Raw genomic sequence first — 21,440 nt, 5'->3', positions numbered from 1 at the left:
GCTTCCATCCTGAAGCGTGAGGGCTTGGCTACCCTGGTCATACTAACCGTGAATTGGTTACCCTGGTCACACTACGAACTAGTATTATTTTCCCTTTATAAAGCAATGGTGTCAGCCTTGGGGTTCCTCCTGCCCCAGAGGCATCGCAGCGGAGGTGCTGACACCCACGTGTGACACCAGCTCTGTTGACTAACAACCTGCACACAAAACCCTGGGGTGACAACTATCCCCCCAGGGAGCAGGGGCGCAGATTACACTGTACTTCTCTTCCACCTGGGCTGGTTGCTGACGCTGATTTGGGGTGTGACAAATAAAAGGGGGGGACCTGCAGGCAGCTCTCTGCAGTCCTCCCGGCAGTCTGAGCCGTATATCCCACAGACGAGGCATCGAGGTGGGACCCAGACAGCTACAAAAATCACAACTTTCTTTGGGCATACGCTTTTCTCTAGGACTTCACGAAACTTCTGCCAAAAAAAAAAAAATCTCCCAGCTTTCCCCCTTGGCACGCAGCTTCTGAGGAATGCTTTAATCTGAACAAGCACCTCTGCTTCTGCAAACCCAAGTCCAAAACCAATTAAAAGTGGAGATCCAAGCAAGCTAACCTCTGCTGACTTAAACAGGATGGAGAGTGTTTTATCAAGACCAAACTTGTAATTACTGTGTTCTACATTCCTTGCCTCTGTGGCCCCACTGTAAAATGTGACCATCCATTTCAAAATTATCTCTTTATCGTGAGCCCAAAGCTGATCGTTTAGATTCTGGCCTCGTGTCGGGCGTCAGTTTGAAGAATATCACGGCAATATCTCCTCTAATAAATGGCTTTAACTTTTCACCTAGGAGATATCTGCTTTAACTTATCACAGGGAATCATCTGCTTTCCTTAACGCTTCCACTAAATTAAAATCTGAAGTCACTCGATTTGGAAGCCAGCGTTTGCTGCACTCAGACAGCTGGATGAATTACATGAGAGATGATGAAAAAATATTATCCAAAACCAGAAAACTTAGTTTATCACAAATCTCATTTTAGCCCCCCAAACTCGTTAATAACGGCAGGCATAATGGTCACCCAGTTTGCAGCTTGTACATACACAGGCTGCACAACCCCAAGAGCATGTGTGGGGGCTCGATGGTTTGCAGTGTTCCCAACGTAATTATTCACCGAGCTCTGCAGGAATGCTCTGTGATTCCGCTAGCAGAAAGACTTTTCTACATGCACTTTCCTCTGAACCATACAAAAGGAAGTCTATAAAAGTAACTATTACTTGTAAATGTTCTCACGCAGTCATTACTTACATGCTATTTTTATATATTATATTTAAATCTTTCAGAGCTAATTAGTTTATAAGTTCTGAAATATATTCGGATTGTAGGCCTCAGGCTTTTCTCCCCATTCCAGCCAGCTTTGTCCTTTAGGACTAGCTGCACTGGATGGGCTACCTGGCTGCTGACAGGAAAAAGAATGGAATACTTCAAGTCTGGAAGCAGATCTAGAGCATCTCAAGACACCGCAGATAGGTTCAAGCTTCAAAATGCACTTGGCTTGATTCGAAGAAAAACCCAGATCTGCGGGGTTAGCGCTCAAGGCCTCCTGCCTCATTTGCTGATGTACTTTAATTCTCTAGGCTTTGAAATTCCAATTATGCCATGCGACACCATGAGTAATATCAACAATTTAATGCCGAAATTGGACCACTGACCAAGTCGTAACAGACACGAATCCTTGACAAAGCCTTGACACAAGACACTTTACGACATGTCCTGACCACCAAAGGTGTACTCACTTGGATTTGGGCGGCCAGCCAGCAACCAGCGAGGATCATAGGGAGTCTTGGTAGGCATATAGTCTATGGTTCTGTCTATGGGGTCTTTGACTTTGAGGATAGGGACAGGGTTGTATACACTCTAAGGGAAAAAGAAAAATATTGAAGGAAGTCACTCTCCCACCAAGCACCAAGTGTAAAGCAGCTCGTCAGTCCTCTTTCCCCCACAAGTTACAACCCTGCCACAAGGGATCGCGGCCTTGGCGAGAGTCTGAAGGAGCTTCCAGGGTGCTCCACACACTCTCACAACCCCTCCTTCGGCATCATCTTGCATGCATTGTACTTCCCTTGCTCTTGAACTTCAGGATTGCCAGCATTAGCAAGGGGTTGCAATTTAATTTTTAAAAGTGCCCAGGCCACCTGACTCAATCTGTGCACTCTTTCCTGAAGGAAGGTGACCTGCGTGTTCTTGTTGCTCCTTCAAGGCTGCAGAGCAGCTTACAAACATACATCAACTCCCACAAATTACTGCCTCCGAGAGGAGCTTTTAGAGCCTTTTCAGTAAGAGACAATCCACCGCTTACACCAAATCCCGCTACCCGGAGCACTAAGGACAGCACGCCGGGGAGGGATGTGACGCTACGCGCGGCAGTGCCACGCTGCCCCTCATCCAGGTTTCTGCCGCACCTTAGGTCAAAAATGGCTTTGTAGATTTCAGTACCGTAATGCCCAACAGCATTAATCCTGACGTAGATTTCAGTACCGTAATGCCCAACAGCATCAACCATGAGCCTAAGCCATTTTGCTACAAACACGGAAAAAAAAAAACACGGATTCAGAGACCCTCCCTACCCCCAAAACCCTGTGAACACAGTGAATAAATAGGTAGCGCCCCGTCGCACTGCTGCAGGGCCAGGAATTACCTTTGGCATGTAGGAAAGCCACTGCAGAATGGTGTAGACTCCTTCGAAGTCGTCGCACACGGTGCCGTGCGTCACCCCGTTGTTGTGCATTATCTGGATCCCACCCAGCTGGTTGTTGGAGGTGTAAACTTCCCGTCCAAGCACCTTTCAAAAGAAAAATGGGAAAACATCAGAGGAGGAGACGTGGCAAGGAGGCGCTGAGTGAGGAGACGCGTACAAGCCCATCCCTGCAGCACGTCGCGAACACGCTGACACCAAAGGACAGAGCAAACTGCTCAGCAGCCCTGCGTATGGGTAAGATCTTCGGGTATGGATTTCCAGGGGAAACAACACGTGGGACGCCGAGGCAGCAGGCAGCTGTATCTCCTACCCTTCCCAGCCGGCAGCGGAGCTGACACATGAACAAGTCTCCCGAGGGCTGACCCGAGCTCAGCTCGCTAATCCAAAACTGCTCCCGCTATGGGGCCTGGTGGACAGGACCCACTCAAACCCCTACCCGGGGAGAAAACCACCGTGCTGCACGGGGATGGGTACAGCAAAGACAAAGCCCCACCGGCTCCTCGGAGAGAGCAGGAAGAATAAGGCTGACTGCTGGACTTCCAATTCCCTCGCACGGCTCCATCTCTAATCTGAGCCCAGGCACCGCAGCTCTTTTCTCATTCTCCCGCTGTCTCTTTCCATTTGCCCTCTCCCTGACTGATACACTGATCTCTCGGTCACTCGGCTTTCTGCTCCACTGAGTCCATATTACTAATAACACCTCTGCCACGGCCAGTTTACCTCATGAAGGCAGGAGCACATCATTACAAAATAAACTCATAACTTTGACATTCTAGCAAATACATGCCGTTTGTTATTTTTATGGGTTGAGTCTTTCTAACAGACAGAGGGCATTACATACCTGCTTCATTTAGATCTTAAAAACCCCTCTAACGCACACGAACAACCTGTCCTCCCCCAGCGAACAACCAGCGCGGCTCGTTTTAGGAAAAGGGGCCAGGAGAGGAGCAGCCCCGAGGCCGGGGCAGCCCCGACCCCGCAGGCGCAGTGCCCGAGCGAGGTCCTGCCGCGAGCGCTCGGGTCCTGACTCATCTCACCCACGGTGCAGGGGAACGCCACAGGTCTCAGGACTCAACCTTTGGGGCAGAAAGCAAGAAGGTGCTAAAGGGATGTGAAATCAGGAAACTGAGCTGGCTGTAAGACGACGCGGGACCCGTTAGCTTCCTTCCTGCACACCAGTTCATCACGGCTGGGTCATGGCTCTGTGCCCACCAAAAGCATCGCCTAATGCTAGCATTTGCTAAGTCCCTATTTTTTTCCCTTTGGAAGAAAAAAAGCCCCGTAATCTGACGTTTCACAGAACTCAGCATCTCCCAGGCACCGGGTGATCCTCGCAAAATTCCCTGCGAGACAGACGGCAGCCGAGGTTTAGATACAGAAGAAACAGAGGCACAGAAGTTGTGCCACTAGCCCAGAAATTTGGAAGTGAATACAAGCACCAGGGCTCTGCACGGAGCAGTCCCTGGCGCTGCCTCCCAAGCTCCAACACCCTCCTCTTCCTCGAACTAAGTCAGCACCACGAAGAGGCACGGCAGAAAGACAGCAGCGTAGATCTAGGCTCAAAGAAAAGGAAAGCACAGGCCTCCAGATGCCAGACACAAGTCTAGCTAAATGCTTTCCACAGAGGAAAATAAAAATAAAGAGGATTTAAACTCCCCATCTATGAACTAATGCAAACGTATGTACATGCAAAACGGGCCTCTGCTGCTGCTTATCTGGAGACACTGCAGACAGCTCAGGTTTACCACCGCTGACAGGCAATGAAAACAGCCTAATATACCGCCTGCTCTCGCCCTTAAATCCCCTTTTGGAGATCAAGATAAATATGCGGCTCCTTTTCCCGAGTGCTCCAGACATTTCAGTGAAGTGGCAGAGCATTGTGAGGGGCTGTGCAAATGAAATCCCTCTGTAGCGCCGCGCGAGCGAGTATTTACTTGTCAGTGTTTGTCAGCAGAGGCTGCGTGCTCCCGAGCCGCGTAGGGAAGCCGTGCCGCCTTCGTCTGCGTGACACGGACGTCCGGACGCGTGCGCCGCTCCTGTGCGCAGCAGGAGGGACAAGCACGGCGAGCACAGCCCCGAAGCAGAGCCTGATTACTCACAGCCCAAACGCCGAGCGAGCTGCTCCCATCCTGGTGCTAGGCCCGGGGACGCCGCCCGACTGGCGCTGTCCCCGTGTCTTCTCCTCGCCAGGGTGATCGGAGACCCTGCCGGCTTCTTTCGCACACCCGGCTGCAGCCTGAATCGGGTGCCGGAGGTTAAAAGGCACCGAAGGGCTAAGCCAGCTTACAGACGATGATGGTTGGGCTGGAGAAAAAAAATGAGCGCGATAGCTCATCCATCCAGCTCCGCTAACCACCTCCTCGCTGACCTCGGAGGACTACATTTTTAAAGGCTGACAAGTAATTCAATCTCCAATTAACAATTTTAAATGGTGCAATGCATATTGCTGTATAAATGTTTCTGCAGGAAAATATCCAAGGGTGAAAGAGAATACATCTGCCGGAGAGACCCCGAACTGCTGCTGCAGTTAAGAGGGTTCGGACATTGCCAGTGAGACACGTGGCCAGCAGAGCCACGAGTGGCTCTAGAAACGTCTTTTCTAGAGGGAAAGCTAGAAGCGAACTCACGGGAGGAAAGACCGCAGAGGGTTACATCCTGCGTCAGCTACAACCAGGATCTGACCTGTCTGAAGGGGAAACTTCCCAGCCTCGCGCGTGGGCCGGCCGGGGAGGTACGCTGAGCCACAGAGCCTCGGAGGTGCCGAGCTGGAAGCAGCGTTAGCACAAGGCTCACCGAAGGCATCGGTCTAGCGACTGAACACGTGTGCAGAAGGGGTGGGTTTGCAGAGCAGCCCCTGAACGTCTGCATCACTTCTCTTACCGCTGCCTTCCCTCGCATCATCCCAGTGCCATGCTCCGTGGATATAATCCCCTGTTTCTGATCCATCAGCAGCTGCTCTGACGTTTCCGAGGGAGGTGCCGGCAGCCTCAGCAAGGAGCTCTGCCTTCCTGGGTGCCTGCAGCCTCTCCCCTGCCTCCAACAGCAACCAGGAGCAGGGCGGCAGGACGGCCACCACCCGCTCCTCTCCTGACACCAAACAGCCCCCAGCTCGCTCCAGGCCCAGGAAGGATTCAGGTGAGCCACTCTGCTTCCCCCTCCTGTGCTCCCGAAGACAAATCTCTCAAGAGAGCAGAAAGCCGTGCATTTAAGAGGGTGCACAAGACAAAACGCCTCCTGTGTGCCTCCATCTCAGCAGAAGGATGAGGACAGCAATGAAGTGGGCAGGAGGAGACGCTAGATGTAGCACCGCACGTGTTAGAGCTCAGCTCAGGCCTGTAAGGACACACACTATTTTGCAGATAACACAACCTTTGATGCCACATGCTTACAAACCACACCGGCAGTACTGCCAACATCTATTTCAGTTGGTCCTCCAAAAGCCGTTCTCAGCGCTGCAGTGGGCCACCCCGTTTTACTTTAGAGGATCTTTTGGAGAGTACAAAGGGGAGCCAGCATTCTCGCAGCCTGTTCAGCCTTTAAAAGGCCATCCTCAACAGGTTTATAGGCACGTCACACGCACGTTAACCATCTCTGAGCACTCTAAGCTGCGATGAGCAGCTGCTTTTGGGGTGCTCCTTTTTAGCGACCGAGCCGCCAGTTAGCGGAGACATCCACTGCGAAGCTGGCTGGGCTGCAGGCTGGATGGGCTCGCGAGTTTCATCAGAGACGAAAGATCTGAAAAAATGACAGCAGAGGGCTTGAATGGGAATCATTATGTAACATAAGTGCTGTTATTATTCAGAGCATATCATGTGTTTATATCAAATGTAAGTGCCAGATTTTTATCCAAATAATTTTAATAATTGCAATTCCCAGCCCACAATTTATATTATCTGCCAGGAACCTGAAGCAGAAAAGGCACACGCACATACTATAAATAGCCTATTTTTCATAAACAGGCAGAAATGATCAGAACGAATGTCTCATCAGAAAACACAATGTAGGAACTTAAAACCTGACTGCTATTACGTGCAGCCAAGCCTCAGCAGATCTTTCGGTGTTCATTTCTCGGCTCGTCCCCCCCACGTACCACGGCCTTAGAGGCAGAAGAGCAGCAGCGGCGAGCAGGGGAGCCCAGCGAGGCCGGGTGCCAGCCGGAGCCGTGCCCGGGGCAGAGCTGCTCCCTTGCCTTTAGCCTGCTGACACGGCGATGTGAGCACAGACACCTCCTCTGCCTGGGAAGGGGCTGCACTTCTTGCATTTCTAATCTAGGAGCGTGTGCAGCTCCTGCACTTTTAATTTACGAGCGTTCGGTGGGGGACCCTTCTGACTTGGGAACATATTGGCTCGGTCTAATGCTTGGAGATTATTAAAGTCAGAGCTATACTCCACTATCAAGTCTACAGATCTTTTATTTAGAAGATATGGTGCTCTAAATGCACAAAGAGCTCCCTGTCACCTTCACATTAAAGCCCCTAGTGCCTGGTAAATGGAATTATATAGCTGTCATCTCCTTTCCCCAAAGTTTTAAGAGTACAATGGGCTCATTTTTTCACACTCCATCCCAGCTTCAGAACTAAGAGACCTACTTTGTATTGATTTAAAGTCTCAGAAATAAATAAACCTGCTTCACCAATGTGATTCACAAGAAATTCATGATACACTATTGCATGATATATTTCGAGCTGTGGCTCCGGCTCTTTTTTTCCTTTGGTGAGTGATGGGGGAGGTGGGAGGTAGGGGGAGGTGGGGGGGAAGCTGACAGCCTGATGGTTATTGGAGATGGCTACTGACTGCAAATCCAGGAGCAGGTCTGGCCGGTGGGCTCCCTTCCTTGCTTTAATTTGGTGAGATCAGAGGGGGAAGGGGAAGAAGCACCTGCACGTTACCTCGGAGGCAGCAGGGGAAGGCACATCCAGCCGGCCTTCTGAGGTGCCTTCTGCCTGAAGATCCCAAAGCACCTTACTAACGCAGCTCGCAACATGAAACGTTGGTGGGAGGAAACAGGTTTTCCCATCTTGCAAGAATTTATGGGGATTTTTGAAAACTTCCTCTTCTGGATTGCAACAGAAAATCAAAATTTGCAATCTCGAGATCTGAGCAAGTATCAGGCAGGGTCATAATGTTTGCTTCTGACTTCTGAACTATTTATTGTAGATATTAGAAATAAAAGTTAATTCGGAATGAAAACTCAGTTGGGAAAAAAAAAGTGCTGTTCATTTGACAAAACGAAAAAATTCCAAATGAGAAATTCATCAAAACCGATACTTTCTCCTGAAGAGTTCCCGTTTCAGCGAACTGGCATTCTCAAATGAAAAATGTCTTGTCAAAAAATTCCTGCCTAGCTCTCCTTTCACGGTGTAGGGAGACCGCATGTTTTGTTCAAGGTCACTCCATCGGTCTGTGGTAAATCAAAAGGACTCAATATACTTTGCAAACTAAAATTACAGCCCCCTATTCTACATGGTCCAAACGCTCATAAATCCCATCTGTCTCAGTTAGGGGTTCCCTGCTCAAGACACCAGCCCTATAAACGGTATTAATGATCGTCTCCATGATGCTACAGATTTTGTTTTGGCCGTTCCCTTGGTCACCCTCTGAGCCCCAAGAGCACCCGTTCATTCAGACGCCAGCCAAGGGGACAGGCTCCAGCACAGGCTCCTCTTTCACCAGGACAACGAGACTTTGTTCGCTTTGCAGCACGGTTTGGGGCTTACTCATGAGATACCCGACAATTTCCCCGATGCAGTTCCTAGAGTTCCCACCCAAGCATCCAGAATGGCAGAAAATTTATCTGCAATTCGCCACAGAAAAGAGCCAGAGGCAGATCCTGATACCCTCCTAGGGACAGCCCGAGGGAGGGGAGGGCACGACTGGTTATTCTGGGGCACATCTGGAAGATGCCTTCTTCCACTCAGCTCTAGTGAGATGTCAGGGACCAGAGCGATTACACCAGTAAAAACACACCCTACAGGATCACCAGGAACTGGGATACAATTTCTGTCCTGTGAAATATAAATAGGGTTTTAAACACACAGGTGTTTCTCTGGAAGGTACAGGCAGAATACGTGCCGATATGCTAAGCTCCTGTTTAGTGGGAATAAACACAGCCCGCCCACACTGTACAAGCCCCATCCACGTAGATAAACTGATCAAGATCTGTATTAAAAATGATAGAAGGAGGAAGAAAAAAAAGTCAACGGGAATCTATTAGACCTTCTTCCCTAAGCAAACATAAAGGGACCGATAATGCGATGTCTGGAACGTAAATTGTCTCTAATGGGAACAATACACAAATATCACCACTTAAAGAAAGGCAATTAAAAATAAAATGTAGAAATGGAGGCTGATGTCTGTTTACTCGCACTCGTCTGAAGCCCAGGCATCCATCCTGCTCACATTAACTTCTCGACACGGAGCGAAGACCTTCGTGTCACCAGGACTGCCCCCAGCCAGAGGCCTCTGCCCGCTGACGCCCACGGGCACCATCAGGAACAAACCCTGCCGCCCAGCACCACAGGGCTCAGCCTGCCCCTGCCATGAGCTCGGTTCTGACCTCGGCTCTCAAACCCGACTGCCTCTGCTGGGGCATGAGCGATGGGGACCTGTGCCGGGGGGCCTCCAGCAGCGCCCTGGGGTCCTGCACCGGCTGCAAGAGAGCCGAGGGGAGCAGCCCCCACCCCAGGAGCCACCCTCGTAAGCACCCAGCGCAGCAGAGGGACCCCTCCGGCCTCCCCCAGCGCTGGGGCCGAGCGTGGGGCAGCCTTGGAGCGAGGGGAAGGGCACGATGCCCAGCGCTGCTCCAGCGCCAGAACCTGGCTGGCACTGCTTAGGCCCTCTTTGATTAGCATTCCCCAACGCCCCGCGCCCATACGTATCTTCCTAATAGTCTTGCTGTGCCACTACAGAAAGATTCATATCATGCATTAATAATTATAATGCTTCTTTGAATGACAGGGATGGCACTTGCTGTTCTAACTCACATGATTGCTCTCACATGATTGCTTTGATCTAATCCCAAGACTTGGAGTCATCTTGAGCAGGTACTGAGTTGTCCCTGCCTCGAATCTCAAAAAAAAAAAGAGCTTTTCACATTCTGTATTTTACAGTAAAACCCACGAACAGCATCAATCTCCCCGGGCTTTTATTTATTTTTCCAGATTGTGAAACTGAAGGGTAAATATTGCCGCCTGCGATGCTGAAGACTGATCGCTCGCACGAGACGGGCGGGCGGGCTGTGAGAGCTTCCTGCTCCCTGCGCCACCGAGCCTCAGACCCGAGCTGGCAGGATGAGACAAGGATATTCTCTTCTGGCCCCGTGCAAAGCGGTTGTCGGGGTGCCGGGTTTTAAATGCTGACTGTCAAAGCAATCCTCGCAGCAGTTAGGGTCTGGTGTATCAGCAAGTCCTCGGGGCCTCACCCCCAGGCACCCGACCGGCACACACACTGCTGCGCCCTGACCCAGCTCGGTGACGCTTGCAGCGCCCGCACTGATGGGAGATGTACCCAAGAAAGGTCATTGCACATTTTTAGCATTTTAAGTTTCTCAGATATTGCCATATTGCACTAGCGAACCACGAAGCCTCCACTGACCAGCTCACCTCACCGACACCTCCCTTCCAAAGCTGCTCTTCAGAAATGCCTCCTCCTCCAAAACCCGGCACTTTGCGTTGCCAGAAACTGCTCTATTCATTGGGTCAACTGGCTCCTGAGCTCCTTCACGTCTAGAACTGGTTATACAAGCAGAAATATGTTCAAATTCGGACCGTTTTGAGGACAAACTTCCCACAGCCCCAAGGATGGAGTTGCCCAGCCTGCCACCACACCGCTGCTGGCAGGCACCTTCCAAAACACACCGCAAGTACAAAGGAACTAAGGTGCTTGGCAGCTCCCTCGGATCTCTCCGATAGCATCACAGTTTACTTCAAGTTCATCAGTTCCTCTATAAATTCACCCAACATCTCAGGAGGGATCAAGCAGCCAAGAGGCTGCGATGGCTCCTTGCCAGGCGGTGTCCGTAGCCTCGATCAATTCACCCGTGCATCTCCCAGCCCTCTGCTACGTGGACTCTTTGCTCTTGACACCTCTGACTACCCTTCCCATGGTCCACAGCCTCCTCCTTAAGGGGGAAACGTGCTCAACTAAAAGGAAGAACTTTGTTTTTTTTAGGAAAGAAGTCCTTTTGCTGCTCTCACCCACCCGCATGGTCAGAGTACGGAGCACACAATGGCAAAGGAAGAACTTCAGAGCGGTACAAAAGATCTTTGGGGAGAGCAGGCAGAGTGCGACAGTTCTTGGCTTGAACCAGAGGTAGATCTCGTCCCATGGCAGCCCCCAGGTGCCACGGGGACACTCACATTTTGGGCACGAAACAATTCATGGGATGGGCGTCAGTGTGACTGACAGCCATTCTTTGTTTGCGTTAAGGAAAAAGCCTTAAGGATGGGATTTCTTTCAAACACAACAGCCAAGGAGGAGCAAACCAATTAAAAACAGGTCAGCAACAGCCTTGGGAACATCCTAGTGAGGACGGAACGGAAAGGCAGTCCTGGAAGCTCGAACCATGGAAGCGATGCGTAAATGGGGAGCGCTGGGCTCTGCAGCCTACTTGTGTTAGGAAGGAAACCGCTGGAAATTAGCTGGTAGGTAGGGCACGGCGGCAGCACGTCACCCGCCTCGTAGGAAACCGCGCCGCGTTCAGCTGGTGACGAGGAACGGGAGTCGAGGGAGGTGGAGGCAGGTACGGGGGTGGAAAAAGGGGGAGGCAGTGAAAGTTAAAAAAAAAAAAAAATCTCTGCCTCAGCAAAAGTTTTCATTAAAATTTTAGACAAATGATCTCTGTGTCCTTCTCCCATGCTGCCTGGGGCTCCATGCTATTTCTATGCAAATAACAACCTCGTGGTTTATATCTTATTATTTCCACCGGAGCTGCGGCGACATGACCCGAGACGTGTGTGAGGTAGACAGCGAGAGAGAGAGAGGGAGAGAAAGAGAGGGAGAGGGAGGGAGGGAGATGGAGTGGCTGCTCGCTGAAGTGTGAAAAAATATTGTCAGGAGTGAGCGGCAAGAACAAAAAAAAATTGCAGGGATAACGTGTTTATTTCAGCCCCTCTCCCCATGTGAACCAGCACCTTTTAAAATTCATTGGGCATCAGGCGATCATGCACAATCCATCTGCTTTCACTTTATCATTTGCATTTCATGCCTCCTGGCTTTTGATGTGCTGATACTTTGATGCAGTCAGGAGACGCGCATTATCATTATTTCAATTTTCAGGGGGGTCAGCGGGCTCAGCACAGGCGCGCGCACACGCTCGCAGGAGAGGAATGAAATGTCATTTCCACCTCTCCACCCCCTGCTGAAATGCAACGGGGAAGACAAAAGGGGTACGGATGAAATGCGGCCCCGGTGCCCTGCACGCCGAGCACCGGCCCCGCCGCGGGGCATCACACCTTTCCCTCGGCTCCCTCCCTTGCCCGTAGGTCCGGACCGCAAACAAAGACAGCTTAATCGCCAGCACGGGGAACCTCCCGGAGTTCCCCCGTCACCCAGACAGGCAGAGGGGCTGAGAATCCTTAAACCTACCTGGCCCAGCGGGCTGTGCCTCCCTCCTGACCCAGCGGTGACACGGACGCAGCAAACAGCCCGCACGCCACCGCCAGCCTCCGGAACCACATGCCAGCTCCGGCTAGGAACGGTCGTGACCTTGAGCTCATCTCTAAGTTACAGGCTACAGTCTGGGGCTGGCAGCTGGACCTTTCCCTCTGCACCCAAACCCTCGGGCTGGTTTTACATAATGAACAAGACCAGCAACGGATCTGCCGGCACGTAATGTTTCTCGCAGTCCTCCTCTGCTCCCCTTGTAAACTGAAAAGAACCCAATATTTCACAGGAAAATAATAAAATCAAACAACTTCCCAGAAAAAAAACACCACCTCACTGCTTTCTGCAAGCCTAGTTGTCTCCATTGCTGCAGAAACATTTTGGCATTGCACGCTCTCTTCTTACAGAGAGAAGACATTTTGAAGGTATGTGTGCTGGCATGAGACCACGGATAAGTTTGGTACAACATCTTTGAAGGCAGTAATTAAAATCAGCGATGAAAAAGCCCAAATCTTTGTTTCAGCCACAACCTTTCCTCGAGACCCTGCCCCTCGGGTGGGTGACCTTCCCATCGCCACCCAGGAGCGCGCTGCCTTCCTGCGCGGGGCTCTTCCCAGCAGCTCACCCAAGGGAGCAAGGAGCTCAGCTGCTCCACAGAGACAAACCCCAACAGCTTTCCACCACGAGACCCTTCTGGAGCCTTATTCACGCACTGGCAAAAAAGAACAAGACACATCACGCCTCGTGCCCGAAGGCCCTCTGCACCCCTACAAGGGAGGGCTCTGCTTAATTGGCCCCTGGCTGAGAGAGACCTGACTTCCAGCCAACAGAAAATCCAAACAAATGTCCACCTATATCCACAGCAAAAGTGTTTAACGGTTTAGATATAAGAACAGGGAGAGAGAGTGCAATCTGAAGTAGATAGTGCCTCCACCGCAGGATGATGCAAACGTGTCAGCATTCACTGTTTGCTTCGCATCCTGCTTAAGATCTCAGCTGGAATGAGCTTGGGCATTTCAGGCTAGCACCAGAGGTCACCTCGCTCCGTCATACCTCTGGGACACAGCTATAGCTGGATCCATTCAGGAAACTCTGACCAGAACTGCGGGGATTTAAAAACAAAGATCGCGTGCACCAGCAAGACACCCCACAGCACCCAGATGTGAGGGGGGGGCCTCCCAGTCTCCTGCTGTTCAAGGACAGGTCAACTTGCTGTTGGGTCTGGGCTTTAGTCCTCTTACTGGGAGAGCTGGGTAAGATGCCGCAGGTTGCTCCTTTGCCTGACCTCTCGGCAGGAAGGGGTTCAGTGCCTGCATAACAGTATATGCCTTTCCAACAGAGCAGGGAGGGAGAGAAAAGGGCACACGGAGTGATTCAGCCCACTGGAGTCCTCGGAACAGGATGGGCTAAGTCAGCCCCAGAAAGCTTCTCCTTCTGCCTCTGCCTTCTGACAGATGTCAGGTGCTTAGTTTAGCCTAAATCCTTAATTTTTAAGTGCCAAAAATGTAGTGAGATTAAACTAGTCCTACAAAAACAAACATTCGCTCCATGGGTAGAGAGTGCAGTTAAACCTCGAAAGGGAGCAGGAGAGGAGGACTGAACAGACTGCCTGTGCCATCTGGGAAGCTCTGCAGGACCCCGATCCCCAACAAATGACAGCTGGAATCAGGCAACATACTCCACTTCAGCAAGCACTAAACTGACTCAATCTCTTTTTAAAGGATGGATCTTCAAATGCCTCTTTTCCTTCCATTGATGCAGGTGTGTGTGATGTGTGTAAGAGATCTAACTGAGGGTACTGCATCCTGGAGTTGATAGGATCAATGCTTCATTCTCTGCAGAGCCCCCTTTATTCAGGGGAATAATTCAACGAGAGACTATTTTCCTTTTATCTCCCATTGTCGGGCAGGCACTCCTTGAAACGCAGCTTGCGATGAAGCACAACCACCCCAGGTGCTGGAGAGTGCCTGAGAACAAAGCTGCACAATGGGGAAGGGCACTCGCGCCCGCACAATCCCAACTCTCACGTAAACAAAGCCCTCGCTGAGAGGGACGAGAGCGGAGTCGGCTGCGAGCCGCGTCTGCGACAGACAAGGAGCCGGAGGCTGTGATATTAATAGGCTTGGGGCAGCAAGGGAGAAAAATCGCCTCTGGTGGGGGGAAAAGAAGGAAAAAAAGAAGAAAAAAAAAAAAGAGCCACTTTAGCAGTGCAAGCTGTGAGTTTGCTTCCAGCCCGAGTTATTCCCCCCTGCCGTGCACAGCTGAGACTTCCAGCAGGTTTGACCCCCTGAAAATCGCCGTTCACACACACTTCCCCAGGCTGCAGTGCTTCCTCAGTGTTAACGTGAAGTTCAGGGTGATTCTGGCCCATATATTTCAAAACACGGTCTTCCAGACACTGGCAACAACCCTGTTTCCCCTATCGCAGTACACAGTGGGTGGGAGAAGATGCTGCCTGGTCGGTGGGCTTCGCTGCTTGTAGCACTCAGTCACTGCACACAGCCTATGTTAAAAGCTGTTTCTCCTTCTTCTCCTTCACCTGGTTCATGCTCAAGCCCTTATTCTGCAGTCTTGCCTGCATCCCCTGCCAATCTCCTACCAGGATGCCTGGAATAGTGGCTCTTGTCAAGAGAAACAGGCGCATGAAAGGACTGCTTTCTCACCAGGAAAAAAAAGAGAAAAAAAGAAAGAAAAAGAAAGAAAGAAAAAAAGATTTAGAAAAAAGAAAAAAGGAGTGCAAAGTCACGAAAGTTTCCTGGGTCTGGCCTGTGTCATCTCTCGTTTTGATCAGGAGGAGCCTGACCAGGGTAGGTTCAGCCTCTGGGATTCCCCTTCACAGCTCTTCCAGGAGCTAACAGCAAAAGGAACCCGCCAGAACAACAGTGGTGGCAGCTCCTTAAGTCTCAGGCAGAACTCACAAAAACAGCAACTCACTTCAGATAGCTCTGAAGACTGAAATGTAAAAACGTACCTTGTTAAGGGCTCCGCAGCCGGTCAGGATTATATGAGAGTTCTCAACCTGGATGGTCCTCTGCCCGAGCCGAACTAGGTAAGCTCCAATTCCAATCGCTCGACAAGTAACCTTAAAAAAAAAAAAAAAGAAAAAAAAAATCACGTTGATTTCTGTCCTACTACACAGCCAAAACCTATTGATTCAAATGTCTAGATAGAACTAGTCATGTTTGTATTACAAGGTTATAAAATCTGCATTGCAAAACTCCAGACCTATTGTTTTGTAAAACACGTTAGCTGAACATGTGTGTATTTTATTTAAAAACAAGGAGAAGCAGTAACTTATAGACTAAGCAGACATGAAGCCAAATGGCTGTTTTCTAAAAGTGTTCTAAATTTAGTTTGAAATGGATCCAGCCTCGTAATGGTGCAAATAGCGCTGCTCAAAGCCTACAGGAGCCAATTTACATCAACCAAAAGTCTGATCCCAGATGTATCTCTGGATAGCACTACAGGATTTTTAGCTGAAATAGATGATACCGTTTGAAGAACAGAAAGCAGTGGGGGATTACCAAGTTGATGGTGATAATACTGTCATAGGCTAAAGATGATTCTCCAGCAATCATGCCAGATCCTCTGAGGTTCTCTATTCCAAGTCCGTCTTCCTTCCCGATAATATCTGTTATCTTATACCTGAGGGAGACACATACAGCCTTTGAGTCACAAGGTCCAGTGATTTGCTGAACCGGTTTGCTACAACGAAAATGAAAAGTGACTAAATATCATTAAGGCTCAGAAGAATAATGTGCATAAAACCCATCCAGGACCAGTACACGAGCTCATTCTGCAGCCTCGCTGAGCACCACGAACAGCCCGATGTATGCACAGTCAGAGCAGCGCTGCGAAGAACAAATGCCAAGGGAGAGGAATCCCATGAAAAGCACTCTGTCATTCCCCCAGGACGTGAGGAGCAGTCTGATTATAGAAAAAAAAAAGGGCAGGAAAGGAAGAAAATGTAGCCAAAAGGAACAAAAAAATAGGACAAGAGATAACAATGCGGCTCTTTTCTTTACTTTTTGCTTTCACGGCTTCCTTCCCCTCTAGAATGCACGGAGGCCTTGGCCTTCACTCACGGATTCTTCTGTCCTTACTCTGGAGTCTACCAGAAAAGTAATTTTCAAAATTCAGACTGCAAGTCCCTGGGCAGGAATCGTCGTCCTGCTGTTAGAGCCTTTACCACTGCAGGACCCTCGGGGACGACTTGGACCCCAGCACGGTGCCAGCACAGCACCACCCCCAGCAAGGCACTGCGTGACACAGCTTTGCGCTCCGCTGCTCCACGTCCTGACACCGCAGAGCTACGGCTTTCCAGCTGAAGGCAAGGACATGACACGCATCACCTTCTCGTACACCCGAGGATGAACAGAAAGCTTTTCACTCTGATGTGTCTGTGCCTACCTGGACTCTCCGTTGTCCTCCACGTGTTCACAGTGAACTGAGTTCAGAGCACTGACTTTTTTATAGTCCTGAGGCGTCAGGTACAAGTATTTGTATCCCTGTAGGGAAAAAACAGCTTGTTCATCTCATTCCCAACGGCAGTCCCTTCCCAATCCCCAGTAACCCATCCAAAAAGAATGTTTCAAGGGAGCAGATTTTAATTTGAGAGTGATACAGACATCCTGTCTCAACCTCATTGCTCCAGCTGAGGTCAGTGAAAGCCAGGGATGCTTTCAACATTTAGCACTAATTCATTCTGGATGTCAGTCCTGCTGCCTGAGAGATCCCATACCAACTTTGGACCTAACAGTCTGGCAAACACGCGGCTCACTTCTGTTAAAAGAGGCTGTGCAAAAGAAAGGTTATTTTCTGAGCTGATCCTCTTATTCCTGTGCCTCCTTACTTTGTATGGGTCATCCGGGTCTTCCCATGCAACGTGGAACATGTGCCGAATCTCCTCGGCCAAGCCGATCCTGGCTCCGCTGTTGGCAGCCACGTAGATACGGGGTATGCCATGGGATCGGGCAAGCTCTGAAGCCCTCAGGAACAGCATGTCTTCCTGAGGCCCGAAAGAACCGATCCGGTAGGTAATGTCGTTGCCAATGACAATGATATCGCGGCCTTCTGGATACTCGGGGGTCTTGAGAGTCATTTTCCAAGCTACCATCCCAATCTGCAATCAAGGAGCAGAGAACAACAAAGTCAATACACACGTCCAAAAAGATGTGAAAGCAGGGACTCGCACAAGGGCCGCTTCCCTCATGGACCCTCATTTCTGAATTGTCTTTGGGAGCTGCGCTACCAGCGGCTCCGACACGCGCTGCCCGCGCAGAGCACGGCTGGCAGGGCTCGAGCCTTTCACGGTCACTGGAGCACGTGCTCTCTGGCTCTCTTCCTACTCAAGACATTAACACTGGCCCTGCCTCTCCCTGCTCAGGGATTTCTCACAGGCCCAAGCCGCAGCCTGCGAACGCCCCTCTCGCAGGGCGCTGTGTTCCTGCAGAGCCCACGGGTGCGGTGGATGTCCTGCACAGAGCTCCCAACCTTCTGCCCAGGTGTCACCTCAGAGCCCCAGCACCCTGCTTCTGTCTCACCCTGCCCTCAGTTAATAACCCTTTTATTTCATAGCTACCCTCCCTTTATTTATTTGTCCTTCTTTCTTTCCTCTGCCTCTTTCCCTTTTCCTTCCCAGATACTGCGGCAGTTTCTGTCCAAACCTGCCTGGATACGTAATGTTTTTGCTGCATATTTTTCTTTTTTAAAACCACTGGGTCATCTCTTCTGGCCCATCTTATGGAGACGAGCAGCATCCGTACCCCGCGTCTCCATCTCTGAGCGGCCGCGTGTCGCTGCGCCGGGGAGCTGGCCACCCTGGAAGCCATTAACGGATGGAAATCGCAGCGTCCCCTGAAAGCCACATGCATCACCCAGTCTCCGCTTGCCCAGGGATCATAAGCTCTGAGTACACATTCCTCAAGCCGATTGCACAGCCTCTGCAATCAGGAGGGCTGAAGCTCTCATTGTGGGGACTCTGAATTCTGCACATGATGAACTAAATCGGGAGGGGGGAGAGGGGAGAGGCAGCAGATAGATATGTGCCATTTAATCCAAATCAAAATGGCACGATACACAGTTGAGATCCAATCAGCATCTGCAATAAGATATGCCATAATAGGCTCATTAAAAAAAATAAAAAAGACGGAGGAATTAATCAAAGGGTCATTGGAAGTAAAGCAGGCAGCAATCCAAAAATCCGGCTACCGACAGATCCCTCCCTCCCACCTCCTCTTTTGAGAGCTGAGATTGCAGGTTAGCAGAAAGACGGTGTTTCTGTTCACCTTCTCCTTGGTCTCAGTTCCATTCCCTGCTATTCTGACTGAGACGTCACATGAGATTAATTTGTTTGTTTGCTTCTGAATATTTGCAGATTTACCATTACCTCCTAGCACCCAACTGCAGTGTTTGGGAGAGAGAGGTACCGCCGCAGTCCCACACACAGGAGCGTAAAGCCCTAAAGGTCAGAGGATGCCTTGCTGAAATTCTGGTATCATTGCAAAATTAAAGGGAAAAGTTTTAACGTTGTAAAACAACTGGACGCAGCCGTGGTCAGACACACAGACCAAAAGCCACTCAGTACAGAGACCAGGGGGCACGCGGACAACTGGTCCAGAGTCTAGAAGAGCAACCCAATTCATCCCAAATAAGCCTACATAGCCAGAGAGGTTTCCTGGACTTCTGCTTCTCTATTACTGGCCTTTTTCATAGCAGAAAAAGAAGGACCAGAGGTGAAAAAGGGAGAAGAAACATAAGCTTTGTCCTTCCGACCTAACTCCTGCAGGAAAAGAGATGCCGGGGGCTGCACGTTGTGTCTCTGACCTGACTCTCAACTAGGGGCAAGCTCGCAATTAGACACAGCAGGTCAAAGAAGTCTGCAGCTCCAAAGCCAGAGGTTTCAAGATTAGCCTCTGAGAGACAGAAGGTGCCCACCTACACCCTGCCGCCTACTGCAGCTCGTCTCGCCGCTGTTTTTGCAGGCTTATTTTCTCTCTGCCATAACTAAAACCCCAAAGTGGGCCCTAATGAAATCTTTCTGATACCACCTCAGAAAACAGTTTTAGTTATTGACAGAAACCCATGGGGGTAATATTCTCTTTAAAACTGCACCATAAACTCGCACAGAATGCTGATTTCCAGGTTTTTGTCCAAGCAGCCACCTCCCTACAGCCACGCCGAGCTCAGCCAGGAGCACACCAGGAAGCTTCAAGCACCAGCAGCCGAACACAAGCCACGAGCAAGAGAAACGCTCGGGCTTTGTATTCGCTAAATACTTGTCACTGCAGTGAAGATAGGAAGGCACAAAGACATTGCCAGAAACCTGCACAATGACCGCAGCACAGCGCGAGGGAAATACCAGCGTCCTCCGTTCACATGAGGCAGCTGAATTAACGCCTGCCCCAGGTCCTAGGGGACTCGTGACCAAGCTCAGTGAGTGTCCAGGGCTGGCCCCACCGCTCTCTCTGCCCATCCTGATGTAAGAGATTTTCTTCGCTTTCACCACCCTGATGAGTTTTGACATTAGTACAGAAAACAGACAAATTAAAAGCATTTCCTATTTAGAAAAATCGCATTATAACGGAGGTCTTGCAATAGCTCCCTAGACTGAGATTATGTGCCCTCTCATAAATAAAATCCTTTCTGTTAATTCTCATTAGCAGACTAAGAAAAACTACCCATCCAGGGCACAGCAAACACAAACTCCTGAAAATAGTTTATGACTGATAAATATGGAACAACCTTATCCTGCTTCAGAAAAGAAAAAAAAAAAAACCAAAGCGCGTCACTTTATTAACTCGTGTGTCTTTTTGCACAGAGCTGGCTTTGTGCCATTTACCCGGTAACAAAAATCACAGGGCACCGCTCAGGATTTTTTTGGTACGAACAATTTAGGTTCTGTTCAAATTTGTGGGTAGAGGAGGACAGCTTTCTATTGCAGAAAAAAAAAAAAAAACAACGAGATTCTTGAGTTAACGGCAGCATGCCAAAAACTGGAGAGTTCACAGGTTAATTAGACAGGCTGAGCTAATCACTTAAGAGCGCCGTCGGAACAATAAAGGGTGACGGTAAGCGGCAGGGGCTTCAAGCCGGGCGCTTTCAAGAGCCAGCACAGTTTGGGAGTGCTCCTCCTGCCACAGCTCTATTCCCAGCACGCCCGGGAATGAAGAAGAGAGGGAGGAAAAAATAAAAGCAGGACCCGTCTTATTTAACTGTTTTTATGTTGGCAAAATGATTTGTGCCACAGTATTTCCATAAGAAGTGGGACCATTATTCTCCTGTAGGAACACATTTGGTTTGAAAAGTATCACTGGACAGAACGTGGAAATCAAAGCGGATGAATTATTCACAACCCCCGATCAGAAGTGATCATTATTTCTGATGTTCCGAACTGTGATTAGGATTCAGTGCTCAGATGTCATTTGCTCCCTGAATAGCACCAGCAAGGCAGGACTGCCTGACACACATACATTACGCACAAGTTTTATATATATAATTTTACACACACCTTCTCCCACTAGCTCTTTGCCTTAATGCAGCCATTAACGGATAGTAAAAACATGATATTAACTAAGGTTCGTTTTCATGGCGCTCATAAACGCCGTTAGTTTGACACACAGTGTCAACACTAATCATGGCCTAAAATTAACACCAAAATTGACTTCAACATTAATTGCGCTATCGATGTGACCGGTAATACACACACTGATGCAGTTACAAATTGACTGCCAGTGGCAGCCGGGGCTGTTGACAACAGGCATCGAGGGGAATGGGGAAGCGACCGGCTGCAGGCTCCCTGCGCGAAGCAGGACGGCGCTGAGCGAGGGGAGGCCGGCGCCGGGGGGGCCGCTCTGCAGGCAGCAGGAGCCCCCCAGCCTCCTCCCTGCAGGACCTGCAACTCCTGGGGAAGCGCAGCGGACATAAAACCCGACAGAAGCTGGAACAGCCCGGTCTGCGGCGGCATCTGTGCTCAAGCCGGGCCAAGCGCGTCGTTTTTCTCTCCCACAGCTAGGATAATGTTTGAGCCCAGGTACTTTATGCCATGCTTCGTTTTATTCGTTCACCTCCAGATTTGGAGAGCTGGATGTGGG

General features: G+C 50.1%; 1 protein-coding gene across 1 annotated transcript in view; it reads right to left on the bottom strand.

Annotated features, from left to right (window-relative positions):
- The window catches only part of ACACA (acetyl-CoA carboxylase alpha), a 124,616-nt gene that overhangs the window by 26,601 nt on the left and 76,575 nt on the right, over positions 1-21,440 (bottom strand). Inside the window, exons 41-46 of the mRNA XM_083806085.1 lie at positions 17,201-17,470; positions 16,759-16,856; positions 15,873-15,993; positions 15,320-15,430; positions 2,686-2,829; positions 1,784-1,904 (exon numbers count right to left, since the gene is read on the bottom strand). Coding sequence (XP_083662211.1) covers positions 1,784-1,904; positions 2,686-2,829; positions 15,320-15,430; positions 15,873-15,993; positions 16,759-16,856; positions 17,201-17,470 — 865 coding nt within the window. The remainder of the gene's footprint in view (positions 1-1,783; positions 1,905-2,685; positions 2,830-15,319; positions 15,431-15,872; positions 15,994-16,758; positions 16,857-17,200; positions 17,471-21,440) is intronic.

Source organism: Anser anser (assembly GCF_964211835.1).
Source record: "Anser anser genome assembly, chromosome: 20".
Taxonomy (NCBI): Eukaryota; Metazoa; Chordata; class Aves; order Anseriformes; family Anatidae; genus Anser; species Anser anser.
The sequence above is the reverse complement of the archived record's forward strand: the minus strand, read 5'-3'. Positions and strand labels throughout refer to the sequence as shown.